The sequence below is a fragment of the Ptychodera flava genome, chromosome 12 (assembly GCF_041260155.1).
Source record: "Ptychodera flava strain L36383 chromosome 12, AS_Pfla_20210202, whole genome shotgun sequence".
NCBI lineage: Eukaryota > Metazoa > Hemichordata > Enteropneusta > Ptychoderidae > Ptychodera > Ptychodera flava.
In genome coordinates, this window is record NC_091939.1 from 11,788,054 (window position 1) to 11,808,580 (window position 20,527).

General features: G+C 36.1%; 1 protein-coding gene across 2 annotated transcripts; it reads right to left on the reverse strand.

Moving 5' to 3' along the window:
- Nucleotides 1-149: 149 nt before the first annotated feature.
- LOC139145010 (phosphatidylinositol 4,5-bisphosphate 5-phosphatase A-like) lies at nucleotides 150-19,571 on the reverse strand. Of its 2 annotated transcripts, none has more exons than XM_070715898.1 (9): nucleotides 19,445-19,571; nucleotides 18,425-18,647; nucleotides 15,246-15,362; nucleotides 13,945-14,120; nucleotides 11,655-11,876; nucleotides 7,868-8,030; nucleotides 7,253-7,390; nucleotides 4,744-4,932; nucleotides 150-4,280 (listed from the first exon to the last, which is right to left on the reverse strand). In XM_070715898.1, exons 1-9 carry the CDS (start codon nucleotides 19,537-19,539, stop codon nucleotides 4,263-4,265), a joined length of 1,341 nt encoding a protein of 446 aa, XP_070571999.1. In that variant the 5' UTR covers nucleotides 19,540-19,571; the 3' UTR covers nucleotides 150-4,262. The 2 variants fall into 2 exon arrangements, with proteins under 2 accessions (XP_070571999.1, XP_070572000.1); XM_070715899.1 differs by having other exon boundaries at nucleotides 19,344-19,517.
- Nucleotides 19,572-20,527: the final 956 nt, after the last annotated feature.

The following is a 20,527-nucleotide window of genomic DNA, read 5'->3' on the forward strand; positions in this document are numbered from 1 at the left end:
ACTATTAAATGTAATTTCAATACGGAACAACATGGGGAGGTAGTAGGTAACCAATGCAATGATAATATTTTCAGAATTTTGAAAATTTAAACAAATCCAATATATGTAACATTGCAAAAACATATTTAACATACAAATGACACCACTCATTTTTCCAACATTATGCAACAGGTATTTATTCAATTTGACCAAACATCACAAGAGTAACAGGATTGAATAGAGATCAGTTCATTAGTAACTTACATTTCAGACTGATTGCCAATTTCGGGCGACTGTGTTGCTGTTAATTCCAATAAAAAATTTTGCTGCAAAATATCAATACTCTGGGGTAGTCTTCCATCATGGTATTATTTACATCTGGTGTTCTAGCTATTTAATTCACATCGTAAAAACATATGTATAATGTTAAAAATAAAGTTTACAATTCTGTTAACTCTTCACACAAGACTAACACAATGACCTAATTCACAAAATTACTAGTTAAGTATTGCACAAGGGGTATTGTTGCAAAAGTTGAGTTAAGTAACACACAAAACCACACGGGTCAACTGACACATCTCATATAAAATAACACAAGCTCCCAATCACACATGCATATATCAGGCAAATTACATCTCACAAAGTGACATCTCAGAAAGTGACGCTTGATAAATGTGGCACACTTGGTTGACCGGTCACAAATTTTCATAGGTCTATTTTACCTTAAAAAGACTTCATCTTCTTTTGTGAAACAAACGCCCTAATGCTACGGTGAAAATTCCAAAGGCAAAGTGCTGAGTGATACATTTAATTGAATTTTGCAACATGGCAAGACCTTACTGTAATGGCTATTAAAAGGTTCAGTGAAACATTTACAAATAATCTGAAGAAATGTAGGATTTATTTTACCTCTGTGCTCACTTAAACATCCAAACAAGAAGGGTAATTACGATTTTTTATGTTTGTACTCATAGTTGACAAGCTGAAGGTACACAAGTCTAGCAATACTTAAAGACATTGTTACTCTATATAACATGGTTTGGCACTGTTTCATGGTCTTAATCATGAAACTGAATTTAATCAGTAAAGGACCTGACAAAATCGTTTCATCAGTGTTCACAAATGACAATAACAAGAAGATTCGGTGCATTGAAGGATTTTGTGATTGCAGGATGTAACCGGAAATACATTGCAATCATAAGCATTAGGATGTCACTTAAACTACGAAAAAAATGTCACCTGGTGTGCTGCTGGGATGCCAAGAAAACACAAATACGTTCAAGTTATGTCATTCCTTGTGGGAAGAAAAGAGCTTGTACTTCAAATTCTAACTCTGTAAGTGAGTATTTCAGTGCTGATTGTAATGTCAAAAATGTTATGCTTTGACATTCAAAAAGACAATAAGCGATTTGTACTTAAAATCCTGATGTTTCTGGCTCCTGATTGTAATATACATAGTAAAACCTGGTCACAAAAGTCATGTAGTGAAATCTGGCTGCTAAATGAAATGTCAAATAAAAAGTGCAACTTGTAAAAATATTCCATTTAAAAGCAGCATTGCCAATACACATAGGTGTTATGGACATGAACTTACGAGTTGTTGAAAATTGCATTGTCCATATCAATTGATCGTCAGCACATATGAGTTTACTACTGATATTGGTTAATCCAACATCAGCAATACAGGGATTAGACGTGTTGCATTTGCAGAAATGGCAAATCCCATATTTGCATAATTAGTAGTAATTTTAAACTTTGGTTAATCAATTTTTCCTGACAATAATTTCTTTATATTTTTGTTTAATTACCTGACTGCTATGGTTACTGGCAAATTCATGTGATTCACTAAAATTCCTTGTAAATGATAATCTTAGCATATTAACATGGATGTGCGTGTTTTTGGTGGATTCGGCAAGTAACCTATGATGTAGCTTCTGCAGTTTGACTCAAAACATACTTAACTTCTTTCATCTGTGCATCCAGAAACACAGTTTCTCCTACACAGCCATTAGCATTCTCTGGCCATTTGTGAAGGACCACCATGGAGGTGAGTTAAAGTAAAACGGCTAACTGCAGAGCTAGGACACTGTTACATGTAATGAAAAACAATATCACCTTCCTGAGAGAATTCAATAGATGAATAGTATAACTTCATCAGAGCTGAATTTCTTGCATTAGGTTTGTGTAAATTATTTCATCTTGCATATTTTTACTACAAGATCTTTGATGAGGATATCTCTTTCTTGTAAGTGCCATTATACTGAAATTATACCAGTGCTTGTTTTGATTGCACTTTTTAAAGCCCTATTCACTGAATCTTTTTTGCCCTTTTTTCTATAAGTAAAAAAGAATTCTCAGTAAAAATGCTTATCAAAGTGTGAACACAGTGTATTTTTTTAAAACCTTGGCGACGAATGTACAACTTAGACTTCAACAACTAAATAACTTTCGACTTGCAAGTTACAAATGGCTGCCGTGAGCGAGTACACAAAAACTGTGAACAATCAACCAAATCCATCACCGTGGATTGAAGTAGTGACATTTTCAAAGAGAATGTGGCTTAATACAGGAATTAAAAACACCTCTCCTAGGATTGGAGGGTATTTTTTTTGGTAAGCAAAACGCAAAAAGATATTCAGTTATAGGGGCTTTGACAACACTGTGTATTCAAGTGAACCAGCAAATAGGTTTATTTTGTTGCAGGTTACATCTTATTTTGGTAAGACTGTAGAGTAGGGGACTCACACCACACCACATTATGATTAAACACCATCCTAAGGGGTACATTTCTATGTTATGAATGACAACCTAAGATACGAAGATTATTACCATGTTTACGGTTTAGACCCATTACTCTTCATGTGCAACATAATTTTTTCCAGCTAGTTGTAGCATGACTGACTGCCTTATGATAGTGACATGCGAAGGCTCCTCAATTGCACGAGTTTACATTGCAACTAAATATTGACATCTCTAACTGATCTCATGGCAGAACTTACCTCGGGGACAGATATTTGGACCCTAAAATTGTTCAAATATTTTGCTGGCTCACTGCTTGTTTGGACATATTTTGAAGCTTGAGGAGCACATGAAGTTTTCAAAGTCTAGCTTTCGTGAAAGTCAAAAATGTAATTTTTCCCTAGAAATTTAAACATCTAATATTTTAAATTTCAAATAGTGGTAATATTTTGGTCATTTGTTTCTCTGGTATCAAAATTTGCAATGTGACCCCTAATTTTTAAGTAAGAATTATGAAAAAGAATGGTTTAAAGTTTCCTTGAGGAAAGTTCGAGAACATTTTATCACTTTAAATTTTCAACAAGTGCTTTACCTTAAACTAGCTGCTGTGCATCATGATCAAGGGAGTAATTTGGAAATTGCATTGCCTTCAAACTGGTATTTCCCTGGGTACATGTGTAGATAAGTGAACAGACTTCCTACATATGACCGGATACCAAAATCAGTTACTACTACGATGACAGTGGAGTTTTCAGGGAAGTGCTGCAAATTTGAAGTGTACAGAAGTGAACGCTTTGTGAGGGTGTTGTCAATGATAACTCGATAACCTATTGATGGCTATACTTGTCTGGTGTTAAAAAGGTATAAGAACTTTGATGTGTGAATACAAAATATACACTGAAATAAATTAAGAAATTTTGATAAGTACATTAAAATTCCTGTGAACCTGTTGACAGCTGTATCTGTTGACTGCTGTATTCAGCATCATTTTAAAATGCAATATTCAAATGTACATATAAATCTTTATGAATTATTCGAAATTATAAAATCTTTGAAATTCTAGACTAAAATGAAAAACACCCCTGGAAACACTTGAAATCATACATTTGAACAAAAAAATCGAAGATTTGTGGAAATTAGCCAAACTCAGTGCACCCTCATTTTCATGAAAATATATTAATTCTTTTTAAGAAAAATTATTTTCATTAAAATCCTGGTTTGTTTTGGCAGTAGGTATTTGTCAAGTCCTTGTTACATTGATGCCCGGATACACGTCAGCGACAAAGAATTTAAATTACATCTAGGAGTACCAGGGCTTTGGTCTCTGTAGTTGGTTTTCCATGGCAGGGCTGCTGCACTCACGTACACAGAAACTGGTGATGGAAATGGCTACATCTTGTTGGACAGGATGACAGCAATCACATTGCTGTACGTTGACATTGACCAGATATCACAGACCAATATAAATATAAATACTACAGATGACAAAACCATTGTGATGTCAAGGCAGTCGCTGGTGTGTGGGACAAACTTGACCATATGTTTCATTCCTGGTTGAGAATCTGGAAAAGAGTTTGAAGGAAATTATACAAAAATGCACAAAAATGCCTTGATGGTTTTTCAAAATGAGAAAATTAAAATCATTGCACAAATTACATAACTGTAGATGGTACAGCATATAACATCAGATGTCTAGCTGTAGGAGAGCGTATGAGCAAATTTCATATTTTTCACAGATGACCTTTGACATGGGATATATTTCATCCTGTTGCAACTCTATTAGCCAATGAAACGGTTGTTGAAGGCAGTCTTTTATTTTGAAATTTGCAAGTGATGAACATTTTAGCTGTGAGGAAGATTTTGACACACACTTTCGTAAGGAAAATGAGCAATTTTTGAAGTCAACAATAACTGACAATCAGTGACTAGGTATACAAATGAAAAATGTTTGATGTTTACATAAATTACCAAAATTTCAAAATTATGAAAAAGAAAATTTTAGTTAGTAAAACTGAGTTTACTTACCTGAAAAGGTTCACTGACTCCAAGTAAACTTTCCATGAGACTACTATAGTAACCTAATACATACTGACATGAAGTATCTTTTGGCAGATAGAATGACTCAAACACAACGCGGCAGCCATGTTGCATATTTTCACCATCTTTCACTGCCCATACATAGGTTTCATAGTTATTAGGGTTTCGGAAGCCGATCTGCAAAGTGAGGTTTCACATAACACAGTTTCAAGTTTTTATCAGGTTTCTATGCTTGCCAAGAGACACACGTCTGCTGGTTATTAAATTTGTAAAAGCACACCATCATAAGTGAACCTAGAAAAAAGCAGCTTTATGTTCAAACTACAGTAACTGTAATTTTTTTTAGAATTTTCATCCCATTTACCAACCACAGCTGTCGGCAGCATTTTGAAATATCCAGTAATTGGGTAGTTAGTGTGTAGTATGCATTGTTATTGTTGGGCCTGGAATTCAAGTCCAGACTTGAATTAAACAATCCTCACTACCAGTAACAATGCAGGACACACCCACATGTTGACATGCGGAGTACTGGGTATTTCAACACACTGTGGGAAGCAGACCAAAAAACTGTAGCTGACACATGAAACAAAACCATGGAAAAAAATACCGCAATTATACGGTGTCGCTCAAATTTGATCAGAATTGGTACATACCAAAGATCAACAATATGTGTTGTTTCTATCTGTTCAGTGCAGGAAAATTCTACGTTGATGTTATGACAATGATTTCTGCACAGTACAACCAGAAAAAAAACAAGAAATATTTAAACCAGAAAAATAGGAATGACAAAAGTAAATAAGGTCTGAAACTTTAGGTACTGGAGGTCAACTTTAGCAACATGCATAGCAGAGAATATTTCAACCATGGATGTACAAAAATAGACATCCATGGTTTGAGCAGGTCTGTTAATATGTCACAGTTCATAAACAATGACAGGAAATGACTAATAAGCTGTTACAGTTACTGCAACCACTCCCACACATAATAGGTACCCTGCATACAAATAGGTTAAAGATCAAAAACCTCTTACTCAGATGTGTGGGCTGTTTCAGTTACTGCCACCACTCCTGCTAATTTGCAGGATTTCCCCTTTTTCTTACCTCATTTGCATATTTTTGACACTGACATGTTCATTTGAACAACGTCACATTTCAACCTCTGCATCTACCTGTACACCAAATACTGAGATGGTAGCTTTGGCAGTATGGGAGCTTTTGCGTGTGACGGACATACATCTGCACATACATCTGCACATACATACATACAGACGCCATCGACTCACCATATAAGCTCTTTTTGGTATTTATATGAATACCAAATATGAGCTAAAAATTGTCAGAAGTTACAGTTCCTGGGTTTTTAAGCGCACAACATACTTAAATGAAAGGCTACAGAATTTTAACGGTTGCGATTGTTATTTTTCAGAGTCAGGATGTGGCTATGGTGGAGGAATGTGCCCCAGGAACACATACCTATTCAGACTTTCAAACTTTTACAATATTATTTTGGCCTACCACTTGTAGCAGCTTATTTTGAAGCTTATGGAGTAAGAAGAGTTTTCCACGTCTTAGCTTTATGAAAGGGCAGAAATTTATTTTCTCACAAATAGATAACACATGGATGGAGGCCATTTTGAATTTCAAATATTGGAAAATGTTGGATAATTTGTTTCTGTAGTACCAAAATTTGTACGGTGACCCCCAGAAAAACTCTTAAATCTTTCACTTTCAAGGCGTGAACTACCTTAATGTAAATGCTACTCACAAAACTGCATTTAAAATTGTTAAAACTTTGAAAAAACAATATATTATAATGTTAGATTTTCTAGGAATAATGAAAGCTCAGTGATGTTTCAATGTTTGTCAACATTCATATAAAGTGCTGATAACAGGGAACTAGTCATCATCATTGCTTTCATATTTTTTGTGTAGCCAACGTCACTTCAACATATTATACTGAATCTCCTTCAGCTTTGTCTTGAACTGACTTGACTGTTCTCCTTCAAAATTTCACTAAAAGTGGCTTTTGTTAACCCTTTGAGCACCTAAGTCAATACTTGTCGCTTTTATAAAATATACCCCAGTAAATTTTTTCAAGACATTTGCTAAAATTCTGATAAAAAACTGTAGCAAATAAAATGTGGTGTCCATTTGGTCCAAAATTATCAAAAAAATTACAGAAAATTTCAAGAAAATCAGTGAAATGTTGCAATAAAATTTGGGCGGGAAAAATTACAGGATTCAAGGGGTTAATATTTAAAACAGCAGATGCAATGTTAACTGATTCCATACTATAATAGTACCACAAAAACTATTCCTTGCTAGGATGTTTCACCACAGTGTTGTCACTACATTGACATACTCTAACACTCTTCACAAATCCTTGCCAAAGTAAGGAAGTCACTGTACATTTTTCGAAAATATTAAAATATCATCAACTGCTGATAATCACTTATAAGTATTTCTGGTGAGCCCATTACCTAAAAGGACAGACTTACTTTGTAGAGTGCTATCCAATCCCAGCTGCTGGTCTGTGTGTCAATGTGCACAAAATAAATACATTGAGAATCCTGCCCTATTTTCCAGGGCTCCATGTGTCGAAAGTTCACCGGGGGTTTCACGTCTGTCTTCTCTACCTGCAAATAAAATGGCATTATTTCTGTCAGCCTATTAAAAGACTCGGTTCCACATCCATCATTTCAGCAATTCTGGCTGCAAATTACATAACAAATTTTGCCTGTGGCCATTTCTGACTTGTGTGACATTGGGCCTTAGCCATTTTTCCTACTTTATCATCAAATTAGTTTTGACATCCTATACCCGTGAATATTTCTATGTCCTAAGAATATTGCATTTATAATGAAAGCTCAGTGATGTTTCAGAATTTGTCAACAAATTAAATTTCCTGATAACAGGGAACTGATCATCATCATTGCTTTCACTTTTTTTTCAAGAACTCTGGCTTTTTATGGTTTATGGAAATACATATGACAGTTCAGTGTGCCATCTATACTAAATGATTTTATGATTGTGAAAAAATGTGAATGTGAAAAAAGTTGAGTGTAAGATCAGCTGGGAAAATTACTCTTTTTTCTTCAAGAAATTGTCAATACCTTCAGTCTCAAGTCAGCACTGACAGGCAGGTGATCGCTCCATAACACAGTTCTGTGACTGTCATATCGGTCTAACTCCATGTGTAAGTGCCTACGACTCTCTCTACCTTTGTTCACTTTCCACAATATCCGGTCACACCAGCCTGGTTTTCGTTGTTTTGCGCTGCAAAGAATTATCATACAAATTGTCACAGGATAATTAAAATAAGTTTGTAAGATCTTTTTGAAGGTGTCATTTTAATACCAATGTCAATATTTGATCTTGCCATTATGAGCAGATCTCATGAAATTGATAAAAATACCGCAATTATACGGTGTCGCTCAATTTGATCAGCATTGGTATATACCAGTATGGTTACCAAAGATCAACAATAAATATTGTTTCTATCTGTTCAGTGCAGGAAATTCTACGTTAATGTTATGACAATGATTTCTGCACAGTACAACCAGAAAAACAACAAGAAACTTTAGGTATTGGATGTCAACTTTAGCAACATGCACAGCATACTGCTAGCCCCTCTTAGTTTGAGCATAGACAGTCTTCCCCCTCTACTGTCTATGGTTTGAGTAGGTCTGTAACAGTTCATAAACAATGACAGGAAATGACTAATACCTGTTTCAGTCACTGGCATGCCATCACTCTCCTGCACATTTGCAGGATTTCCTTTTCTTACCTCATTTGCACATTTTTGACACTGACTTGTTCATTTGAACAAATTCACATCTCAACCCTGCATCTACATGTACCTGTACACCAAATACAGAGATTGTAGCTTTGGCGGTGTGGGAGCCTTTGTGTGTGACGGACATACATCCACACATACATACCCACAAACATACAGATATACAGACTCCACTGACTCATCATATAAGCTCTTTTTGGTATTTATATACAAAACCAAATATGAGCTAAAAATGATAGCTTTATTGGAGAAGTTTGTATTTCAGTGGCTCACTAAATTTTACATTCCAATGACTGAAGGGTTGTCATGGGAACAATTCTTTACCCAGTTAGTCTCCTGATTAAAGTTTGTCAAGTAATGATCTTTTAATGGCATATAGATTATTTTGATGCCATATTTCCATTTTTTCATTCACCAATTCAAACTGAAAAGTCAGTCATCCCAGCATTGTTTTACGCCTGTTCATGTGTTTCTTACACCATGGATCATAATTTGTAAATTTCTGACTGATAGACTCCATAACATCACCAGTCCATTTTGCAAATTGTTCACAAAACTTTGAAAAATTACCCTCAATGCTAATTTGCCACAGTAAATGTTAGAAATGAAAATACAATTATGATATGTCAAGAGTTCTGACCACAAGCTGCTGAAATAACCGATGGGGCTAAAAAGAGAAAGTACGTCCAAATCTCATCCATGGAAGCCATGGTCAATGTCAAGTATGGGCGAGGATGCATTTTGTGACAAACCTACAACTGTGATGAGCGCTATTTGTCTTTTCCTCACATGACATATTGCTTAAGAATCGAACAATTTTAGACATGAAACAATTTTAGCAACATTAATGAATTGAATTTGCTCATTAATTAGCAATTATGATTTATTCTTCATCGTTTCACTGTATTTATTAAGGGAAAAGTATTTTGTCCCCGTATGCTTTGACAAGGCACTTGTATATTATTATCGCAAACATTAATTAGGATCAGAAAACGAAGGTTCCATTGTATTAAGTAGTGTAGACCAATTAAATTAAGAGAGTTAACATCGATCATTAATTCTGTTTCTATGGAAACATGATAAATGTCCACCGTTGAGGATAGGAACAGGGTAGTAAGGAAAGGAAATATGATACAAAGAGACGCTGCTATTGAGTAGAAATACTGTGTAAATGCAAACTGCGTTGAGATCTTTTGGCGTAAGTCATTTCATAACATGTTACAAAGCCCTGTGAAAAGAACAGTCATTGCAGAATCTGTGGTTTGTCTCATGAGCATTTTCACACTGGTAAAATAAAATGCAGTAAGTCTGTTTCCTGAATTCAACAAAGAATGAATATGTACAGAGAAAAAATAAAAATGAGTTTCCTTTCATCATTTAAATGACTTATTTTTCATTGGAATAACAATAAAAGGAAAAGTGGTACTATTTTGAGAACCCTGGAATCAATTACATACACTCGTTTCACTGGAAATGCACACCTTTTTTACGACCGAATTTCATTCTCTTTAAAAATATGAAAATTTTGAATCCATGGAGCAGTTTGAACTCATTAGGTTGCAAAATCACATTATATAGATGTGGATACTGTCTGAAATCTGCCTGACCGAAAAACAATTAAATTGATAACAAATTGTCAAATTATATTTTTGTTCAAATTATATTTTTGTATTATTGTGTCAGGTTACTGACTGAATGACCTATCCAGTTCTATTCTCAAATTGTATTTCAGGCTTTGGAATCTATCAGCACAATTTTTTCTCTGAATTATATTCAATACCGGCTGCATTGCCCAGGAATCTAAATAAATGTTATTTTATATATAAATTCTTCTGAAAATTCTCATGAATACAATAGATATCATGGTAATTTTCAATGAAACATTATAGGTCAGAGGTCAGACAAATGTGTAGTATACACACAGAATTTTAACTCTTCGTATATTATTGACCTCAGCTTGACCTCATTTATTATATCTTTGCTTGTGTGATAGAGGGCGCTATTTGTTCAGGATTCAACAGTGGAACAGTGCTGCTTGAGTGAAAGTTTGTCAGCGGAAAACTCAGTGATGTTTCAAAGTTTGTCAACAGTCATTTGATTGCTGATAACAGGGAACAAGACATCATCATTGCTTTCTTGCTGAAAGGATCCCTAATAGTTGAATAGAGCTGGTCGAAAATGACGTCATTTTTTTCTCACATTAATATGCATAAATAAATATTTGTCTGCATTTTCCACATACACAATGACAATAAAACCTGCTTGTGTTACAATGGCTACTGAAAGTCACACTAATTCATATGATTTTATGGCTCAGACTACAAGCTGCAACAACAGCCGCTCAAGCAACAACAAATTTGTCGGAATTTTAGGCAGTGTTGTCCGATGTTGCATGTGTACAGCTATATTTAGTAACAAACCTGAAATTGCGATCAACACTTTTTCCACACGATTTTGATTTCCCTGACATAATTATTAACATTAGGGCTGTGAACAAAAGTACCAAAACCAAGGATGTTTACATGTCTACGCTGGCAATGAATGAGACATCTTTCATCCTGAAGGTAATGCAAGCTTTGGAAAGTAACGATGACACCATGGATATTGTTGCGTATAGTGGTTTAATAAATGTACTGACGCACTAAAGATTTGTGGTTGCACAGAAAGAAATATTGTACCTGTACTTTTCGTTGGTGTACGTCATCTTGTCATCACCCAAATCACACTCGGTGACATGATTTGTACGATGGTGCGTCATGATTATTATTGGGTGTATTTGAATGAAAAATTGTGATTGTAATGGCTCAATCATGTTTATGCCTACGCAAATCCAACACACCCAAGGGCGTTAGGCATTTTGTGACTACAATGGTCTGAAATGCACATAAATCATGATATCTAAACGTACACCATGTACATAAAACATTCTTGTACTGAAGCAACCGAGTGGACATATGTGTACATGGACACAAAAAGACAGATGTTGGTTTCTACAATTGCAATTCATCCTACAAATACACATGCAAATAGTATGCTAATTAGCCATTGCCTCAGTTTTCTGATGTGTAGAGAACACTGAAACACCATCACCTGTATCGGATTACCTTGAATCATATGTCATTGTGCCAAAGTCCAATTTATAAGTTGGCGGGAAAGTCAAGTCTCCTTCCGAGAAGTCCTTAAACACATCTCCGGCATCTTTGGAAAGGCAGAGCTGGTCTTTGTACTTCAGAATATGCAGTTCGTTTCTAGCTATCACTTCTTTCACGTCTTCTGTCTTCAGATCTGCTATTCGGTAATTCAGGTCTCCGAGCCATATCACATAACTGCAGAGGAGAGAACAGAGTTGAGATATGTCAGTGCTGTGTTTTTAGCCAGTTACGGCTGCAAACAGTTTGCTGACTGCTCCCTTGCATTTGGAGATACTGAACAAATTATAACGGTACGAAATCAATTAAAACATGTTGGCAATTTGGGGACTTGGTCCTCAAAAAATTTTGCCATGCTCGCATAAAGCTTTGAACTGTGGTTTAACCTGTTCACCCCTATTCCCAGTAAGCAGGTCCACACTCACCACTGATAACAATGGGTTTGGGCCAAACCATGGTGGAGGTGGGTAAATCTGTTCACCCCAAATTCCGTGTAAACAGGTCCACACTCACTGCTGATAACAATGGGGTTTGAGCCAAATCATGGTTCATTGACAGATGAATGTGACAAAGGCTTTCTAACGACGTATTTCTAATTTCAATGAATATTTCCGTATGTTTCTTCTTTAATAGTTAATTCTCAGTGATTTTCTGGGGATTGTAATATTGGGTATCTTAATTCAAGAAAATACAATTAAAATGGGCTTAAAACTGACTTTTGATGAAACAATATTTTATAAAAACCTGTGAAGCACACAGGAAGTTGAAACACAACTGACAAGAGGGCAAAATGTATAACTTTTAAGTTTAAATAGAACACATAAACGAAACGTCATACTTTCATGTCATTTTCATGTCACTTTAGATTTGGAAAGTACTAATAATAATTCAATTTTTTTTACCACTAATGTTTTGATGAAATTAGGCACAGGACAGCTCAGCAAAGGTCAAGAAAAGAAATTCAGTACCAATGATGCTGCAATTGATTACAGAATAAACAAATAACAAAACAGTCATCGTCACGCTGCATATTCCTAATCTTAATTTATCAATGTTTGATGATTCCCCATACACACTTGTTTTTTGATGAGCTTACAATTTGTCAATAATTTCAATGGCGTACCGAAAACAGGCAAAAAAATCTCAATAATGTATTGCCACTGAAGTTGTGAAGGTTCCAGAGGTGACAGATCAGATATGTGTGCATGACGGATGCCTTCATCCAACCCATCTTATTTATTTGTTGTCCATTGAGAATTGTAACATGTGTCTGACCAAAGGAAACACGTTTGATAGTTCTTCATGATTTATTTAATCTCATTTACATATTCCTGAGTGGGTTGGATGTGTGAATGAATGCAATTGCAGGTGATGAGTGAGTACACTGTATGTAAACCGGACATGTTAGGAATTTATAAATTTGATATTGAAAAGGTCGATAACTACGAAACAGCAGAATGTATTGTTCCCAGCACAAAAGTGGATCTCTGTTGTCATAATGTTACTTCCATACATGGGTATGCAAGCTTCTACACACGGAGATTTTTAGAGGTTGGCCACCCCTCTGTTTTTTGGAGTAATCTATTCATATGTTAATAACTGTACAAACGAATACATTTTCATAACAAAAGAATATGCAGATTATGCATTGTTATGTAAATTTGCTGTCCCTCTGTTTTCCCAAGCTGTGAATTATGAAGAACACTGTTACATGTCTACGGCACCAGCAACAGACACCATATTTGAAATCAAATTATTGCTTTTAAATGCAAATATGATTGAGGAAAACATCAATAGACAAGAGTATTACTTGAAGGAAGTTGTTGTTTTATGGATGATTTTCTCATATGATGTTACACCAGATAAGGTTTAAAATATCTTTCCTTGCAATAATGGTTCACTTCGTTCAGTAGAAAAAAATAAAATGCAGAACTATTCATGGAAAAACCCGTAACATAGTACACTGTATTTACTGGCAACATTTTCTAAAAAATTTATTTCTTCCTATAATTCAGTATGCTTCAGCATATCGAAGAAGCAACACAATTTGTCAGCTGTTTTATACAGTGGTCCACTCCACTGACAATGATGAAGACAGCATGTATCAAGTCTACAATGTGAATAGCGCCCTCTATCAATTACTCAAAAACTGATACTTTCACATCTTTGATTGTATAGTTAAATAATGCCACAAACAGTACAATCAAAACTTATCAGTGTATCAATGAAATAAGAAATGACTTACTCATGATCGAGTATGCCTTTCGTTGAACATGCTTCGAAATATTGATCATTGATGATATTGACGTAATCCTTGTTTCTCTGAGCCCAGCCTTCCAGGTGGGCTTCAAGATGGCAGTTGACAATGCACACACTGGCACCGTACAGACCAAACCTGATGGAAACACCTCCCTTGTTGCCCTAATACCAATAACAAAAAAACACACACATACTTGAAACCATGAAGTAAGATCAATATTTCTGGAGAATATAGTGTCCTGTAATATGGAGTACATTGGACAGCATTTTGGTTGTGAAGCTTTCAGTACACTGACAGTGAAGACTTATTATGCTGGGTTTTGACAATTAGGACGTGGCAGAGCTGGTTTAACATCTCCTCTGAAAGGAATTAATTGAAGAATGACTGACGCTTGTATTCAATGCACGGCATCACGGCTGTAATAGTCTCCATTTATCCTCATTAAGCCATGTCTTCAAACACAGGAAGCGTCTAATATTAGGCATGACCTTGTTGTTAAAATTAACTAAAGGGGTCGTTTGAAATGGTGTTGTTTCATGATAACCTCAATCTGTACTAAGATAGCAACAGTCTCTCCAATTTACTTTCTGTGTGGACGTGTTGCATTACAGCTATAATAGCTCAGGACTATCTTACCATCTTCTCCAAATCATGCGGGCAAAATGGTAAAATAGAGTGTCATTTTCACAAATTTATGGAGTGAATTGCAATATGATGCAGAAGTTAAAAGCATGTGCTCTTTCAATGCCTTGATTTCATATTTGTTCAAAAAGCCACAAGTGGCTCGTAGATTTTGTCAAGCCGGAGACACATAATCTGTGTGGTGGCAGTTCATTAGTATGTAATTATGCAAATATTCAACACTGATTCACACCCTGACGAGGGCCTTCTCCAATCAGCTGTCTTGAACCCCTCAAAATATCCTCCAACAATGAAATCTAGTATTGTAATGTTTATTTGTTTACCTTAAGCATATCTGGGACAAATCTAGAAGCAGGTTCTAATATGGCACTTGTTTTTGATTAATTTATGTAAATATATGTTCTAAACAGCGTTGGCACTCACATCAAAAGATCATCAGCCTCTCCTAACTGAGGCCACCCAAGGAAAGGACATATAATGTAACAAAGCTACCTTAATGGCTTTCCGTCACTTCATAGAGTATGAGACACACTGCTTCAAACAAAACAATGAAGCAGTACAGTACTGGGTACTTTACTCAAACATGAAACAAAAAATGAAAATTGTTCACACTATAAGTCATAACTTTGCAGAGATTTTTTTACCCAGAGTCCTCCAAGTCCTGTCCTTGTATAGTTTGTGTGAATATTCCTGACAAATGGTACGTGTTCTAACTTCACCAACAGCAAAAGCACCAAGCCTTGCAGACGGATATCCTTGACCTGGAAGAATAAAGAGACAGGGTTAACTGTGGAGAAATTACTGGCACACAAAGACTGTTTTCATACATTTTAAAATTGATCCCTAGGTGGTCAACAGTTGATGCTTTGTTGTGAAATGCAGTTCTCTTTATACAAATGTTTCTGCGATGGTTAACTAGATTACCCTTCAGTTTCTTCAAGCACATCAGTAATATACAAGTTGGTTAATCTACTTACGGTATTACAAAATGACACTTTCATTAATGTGGACTAGTACTATATTACTGAACGCTAGATTTTATGTGAGCTTGCTAATCAATACTAAACACACACAAAGAACATTGTCAGGCTTGTACCCAAGCCACATACAAAGTATGCAAACCTGTTAAAATTATCAATATTCCTCTTAACAATCTACATTACTGTCATTAAGAATCAGAACTTGTACGGTCTAACTTGATAGTTGTTCACAAAATTTTCACAATACTGCTACAATTATGTTTTCCAATATTAACTACTGTAAGAAATGGTGAACGGTTCGAACTTCAAAGATTGATAAATTTTCACTACCGTATTTCCTTCAGTAATCCTGAATTTTTTGTTGTGATACCTGATTTTTTTAAAAATCTTGGTTATGAACACCATTACAGGAATAAATTAACCCTTTCACTCAACCATGACTTGCCTCAATGTGGTCATTTTCTGTGGTGAAACTGTATATCTGAAGTGAAAGGGAAATAGGTTGAGAGTTTCTTTGCACAAAGTAGGAGAAGAAAGTTTAACCTGTTCACCCCATTCTATGTAAACAGGTCCACAATCACCATCAATAATGACAGGTTTTGGGGCAGAACCATGGTGGTGAAGGGGTTAAAGCTTATTTCTTTGACATGTTTACTATCGACTTAATATATTAATATATTACAGCATGCCAATATTTTGATATGTTGAAATGTACATACAACACACAGAGACAACTGAGCAGATATGAAAATCTGCATTTATGGCGATGAACGCACAATTGGCATTCGTTTATTTGTTGGCAGATTACATAAAAAGAATGAAGCCTGTGACTCACCGGCTATTTAACTTGGACACCGATAAATATTCTCATTAACGCAGCCTGACTCATCAATTTTCAATTCAAAAGTAAAGATGGCTTGCCACCCATTTAATGCAATCTGTTACAAGCACACGTAATGAATGAACACCAAGGGTCACTCCAACAATAAGATGTTTGCTTCATGTGCGCAGGGAATAGGAAGTTTTATTTTTTATCAACACATATTTTTGCTCTGATTGAAATGACTAATCTATGTTTGTACTTTGCACTCTGAAGTCTGATGTATAGTGGTCTGCCCAGAGAGTGAGAGATTTGCTGGCAAGATGATACATAGCGTCTGTCAGTGCAGTGAATGCCCCGCTGGACAGAGTCCAATTTCTAGGCCGCTGATTAATGTATAACTTCTGCAGGCATATGGCAGTACGCAAACTGATAACATAAATGCCCGGTTTTAGAAATTATTAAATCACAGAAGATCAAACCTGTTGTAGGAAAAATTACATGATATGTAAGTCAAGCCAAACAATACGAATCAGAGTTTTAACAAACTGTCAAAATTGTACACATTCAGATGTACTGTATGCTTGTAATTTGTTTTCAACTGGGACATATGAATCAAAGTATGGAAATCTATAAATATCACTTACTTAATTTAAATTTATAAAAAGATATGGCTCTGAGGTATAAATATAACAAGAAAGAGAGTCTTGCAAATACATGTTTGTACCTTTCGACAAACTTTTACATCAGTGGTTAAGCTGAAGAATAAACCACTCGTTCATTAGTATTGGACAGTGAGATAAATGGTTGCTTAATGAAATACACTCAGTATCTTTTGAATGGTTTTACATGAATGAACATGCTGAATACACCATATAGAGAAGTGCTAAAATAATTCCGAAAACAATTTGCAGATTGTATCAAGAACAGATACACCCGTGGCCACTTTAGTGTTGATTAAGCCTGTCTGGTGCTAGCAGAAATTCTGTTTGTATAAACGAAACAAAGTGGTGATCGGTGTAATAATGTAAGGTTCACTATCGACACCCCACTGTTAGGATTGAGATAACGTTCTACTAAAATGTCTCGCCTGCCCAATTCAAATCGATCACAACTGTAGACACGCTGTAAGTCTGCACTTCGACAATGAACATCAATAACAACGGTCGCGAATATCATAGGGGCAAATCCTTCAGTGTGGACATAGCAAGCTTGATTGTTCAAAATATAAGAGATCGTGGTGGCAATCTGGCACCTAGCGAGGTACCACAAGGAGCTTACAAAGAACCAAGCAAGCGTTTTAAGATAAGCGTGGAGGGAGCCAGAAAAGTTTAGAAGAGATGTACATGTATCACTATCAGGACAAGTTCCCTTCAACCGGATGATGGTTACACACGTGTGAATACATGTAATTGTAAAATGCTACCGCTTCTGTACTTTACTCTTACCTTTTCTCTCGTACCAAGTGAAATTGGACGTTTATTCACGGTTTGTAGGAAAGAAACATGGCTTAGTGCAAGTGAATGTTTATTTCTAAAGTTTTGCAGTCAAGTCGGGCGATGTCTGTTCAAAGTGGCATTTTCTCAATTCCCGCGTCTGAACAAAGTCTGAACACGACACTTGCGATACACGCTGTAGTATTGTTGGTATTCATTCACTGCAATATTGAAATCGACACAAAATGTGTGATGTTCTCTAACACTGACTACATTTGAAACACATGAATTTTAGCAGATACTGAGTACTGATAGGGCAAATGCTGTGGTCAACATCATTTGCATACAGTGTATTTTATAATCACTCCCTAATTTCAGGCTAATCGGCGTGTAGTAGGATAGTAGGATCATTATCACCACTGATACAGGGTAAAGCAACCGTTTTATCACCCTTCTGCAGACAGAATTTCTGCTTGTACCAGACAGGCTTGATCAACACTAAAGTGGCCATGGTTGTAAGTAGGCATTCGGAACAATCTACCCTGTTTCTCTACTAATGCTTGCTCAATTGTAAATGTTCAACGTACCTTGATATAGCCTTGAGGAGCAAGTTCTCTGCAGATCCAATCCGTCCAAGGGTCATCCAAGATGGTGTCTCTTAGGTAGTGGTGTGGCTTAGAGCTCACTTCTTGCAGTCCAATGGTGTATATGTCTGGTACTTCCTTCTGCTGGGACTGCAGTAACTCCTTCACAATCTTTTCATCCTGAGGCGGGTCAAGCGTTGCGATGTTCCATGTACATGCAAAGACCCTAGTAAATAGTAGTAATATGTTAAAAAATTGAATATTTGAAATTGAATTGGCATTGAAACGTGTGCCTTCCACACTGGGTCCTATGTAGCCCTGGGGCCTATTTCAGCTACACACTGTACAAAGTACAGTATAGTTTTCAGTATGCAAGTTACAATGGCTTACGAGTTACACTACAAACAGTACTGAGTTGCTGATGCGGCAACATAGCTCTTGTCGTGTGTAGTACAAATTCACAGGAGAAGTCATGATTTTTTGATTAATTGAAGTATTCTCAGTTGTTTTATAAATGCTTCCAAATTTTTGCATGTCAGGCTACCTCGTACTGTGCTTGTAAAGTAGGTCACACACCGGCCTGCTGGAGCTCGAGTGGAGTGCCAATTTCCACATTGTCGATGCAAACTCATTATCACATTTTCACACTTGTAGCTGTTCGGCAACGGGCTGTACTACTGTATTAAAGTTGTATGTAATTAGAAGTAATTTGCTCGTCTGATCCTACCATTAAACTGCGGATACTATTTCATAATGTTTATACAGTTCTGTTGCCTGCTTCAACTGAGCACTCTGATAAAAATACGAGCAGGCTCACTGTCAAGTGTAGTCACTAACACCATGGACGTACGATGCATGATAACACGTAGTAACAGCTGGCTGCAGGACCCGTAAGAATCATTGTGAACAACGAAAGACATACCTAAAGTTCGGCATTTTCGCTTCAATAAAAACTCAAGTGATCAGTGCATCGGTTTCATTGGGAAGATAATGTATCAGCAATTACAAATATACGACCCTTACGCCACATTCAAAGGAGAACTGGCCCAACATGCATTCAACCTTTGCTCAGCTGACACACACCGGTCCCAGGCACAACAGGATATGACGTCATACATGAGGGCGTCGCATGTCTAGTTTCTCTGCTGACAAGCAAAATGCAGTTTGCCGTGTAAGCCTGCGTGTAAGCATACCTACCATGTTGACCAGTCCCTTAGATAATGTACATAATATGAGAAAACTAATTAGAACATGAAATTATTCCCCCACATAATACGGAACGGAAAGACTTGCAAAGCTGTGCAGGAAACACGATGCTGAAGTTAGACTCGGTTTCGGATTCGGTTTCGGATTCAGTTTCGGATTCGGTTTCGGATTCGAGTGACTGAAAGAAATTTTATATTTTCAGCCGATTTCGTTAAAATGTGGAATACTTTATTTTTCACTTGGAATTTATTTTCGTTACTTTCGCTGGACCTTTTTTCAGCTAAAATAAAATAAAATCAGACTAGACAAAATGAAAATAAGATAACAGTGAAACAATGAAAATATTTTCAGCTGAAATAAATTTCAGTGAAAATAAAATGGACCATAGTACTTCCGTATGCAAAGATAAATACTTGTCATCAAGAACAAGTTTTTAATGGATAACCGGTCGGCATATGTAATATATATTTCACAGCATAAATTGTAGCATGTATTTCATGACATAAATATTTCACACATAACCATAACTTCTAAGCTTACAGTTCAAAATTACTAAACACTTTCGGCACTAGAGCAAGAAACTATGGTGCATGTGCATGACTACACAAGTCAAAAGTGTCCACCTCAATTATTAGCATTATGCAGTTAGGACTATTTAAAGACATACAGTCACCTGTAATCTAAATATGCCCATATATGGTCAAAGGGGCGTTCCTTGGTATTCAAAATGCCCATGTGAGGGCGCTGTTTTTAAAAAGCGGCCACCCGCTTAAAATCTGTGATTGGTTAGATTTTCTCTTTCCATTGTAACTGTGGCAAAATTGGAACAGGTGACAGTATACCTTTACGCTAATAGTACTACGCACAATTCAAAGAAATGCATTCAATGCAATCTTTATT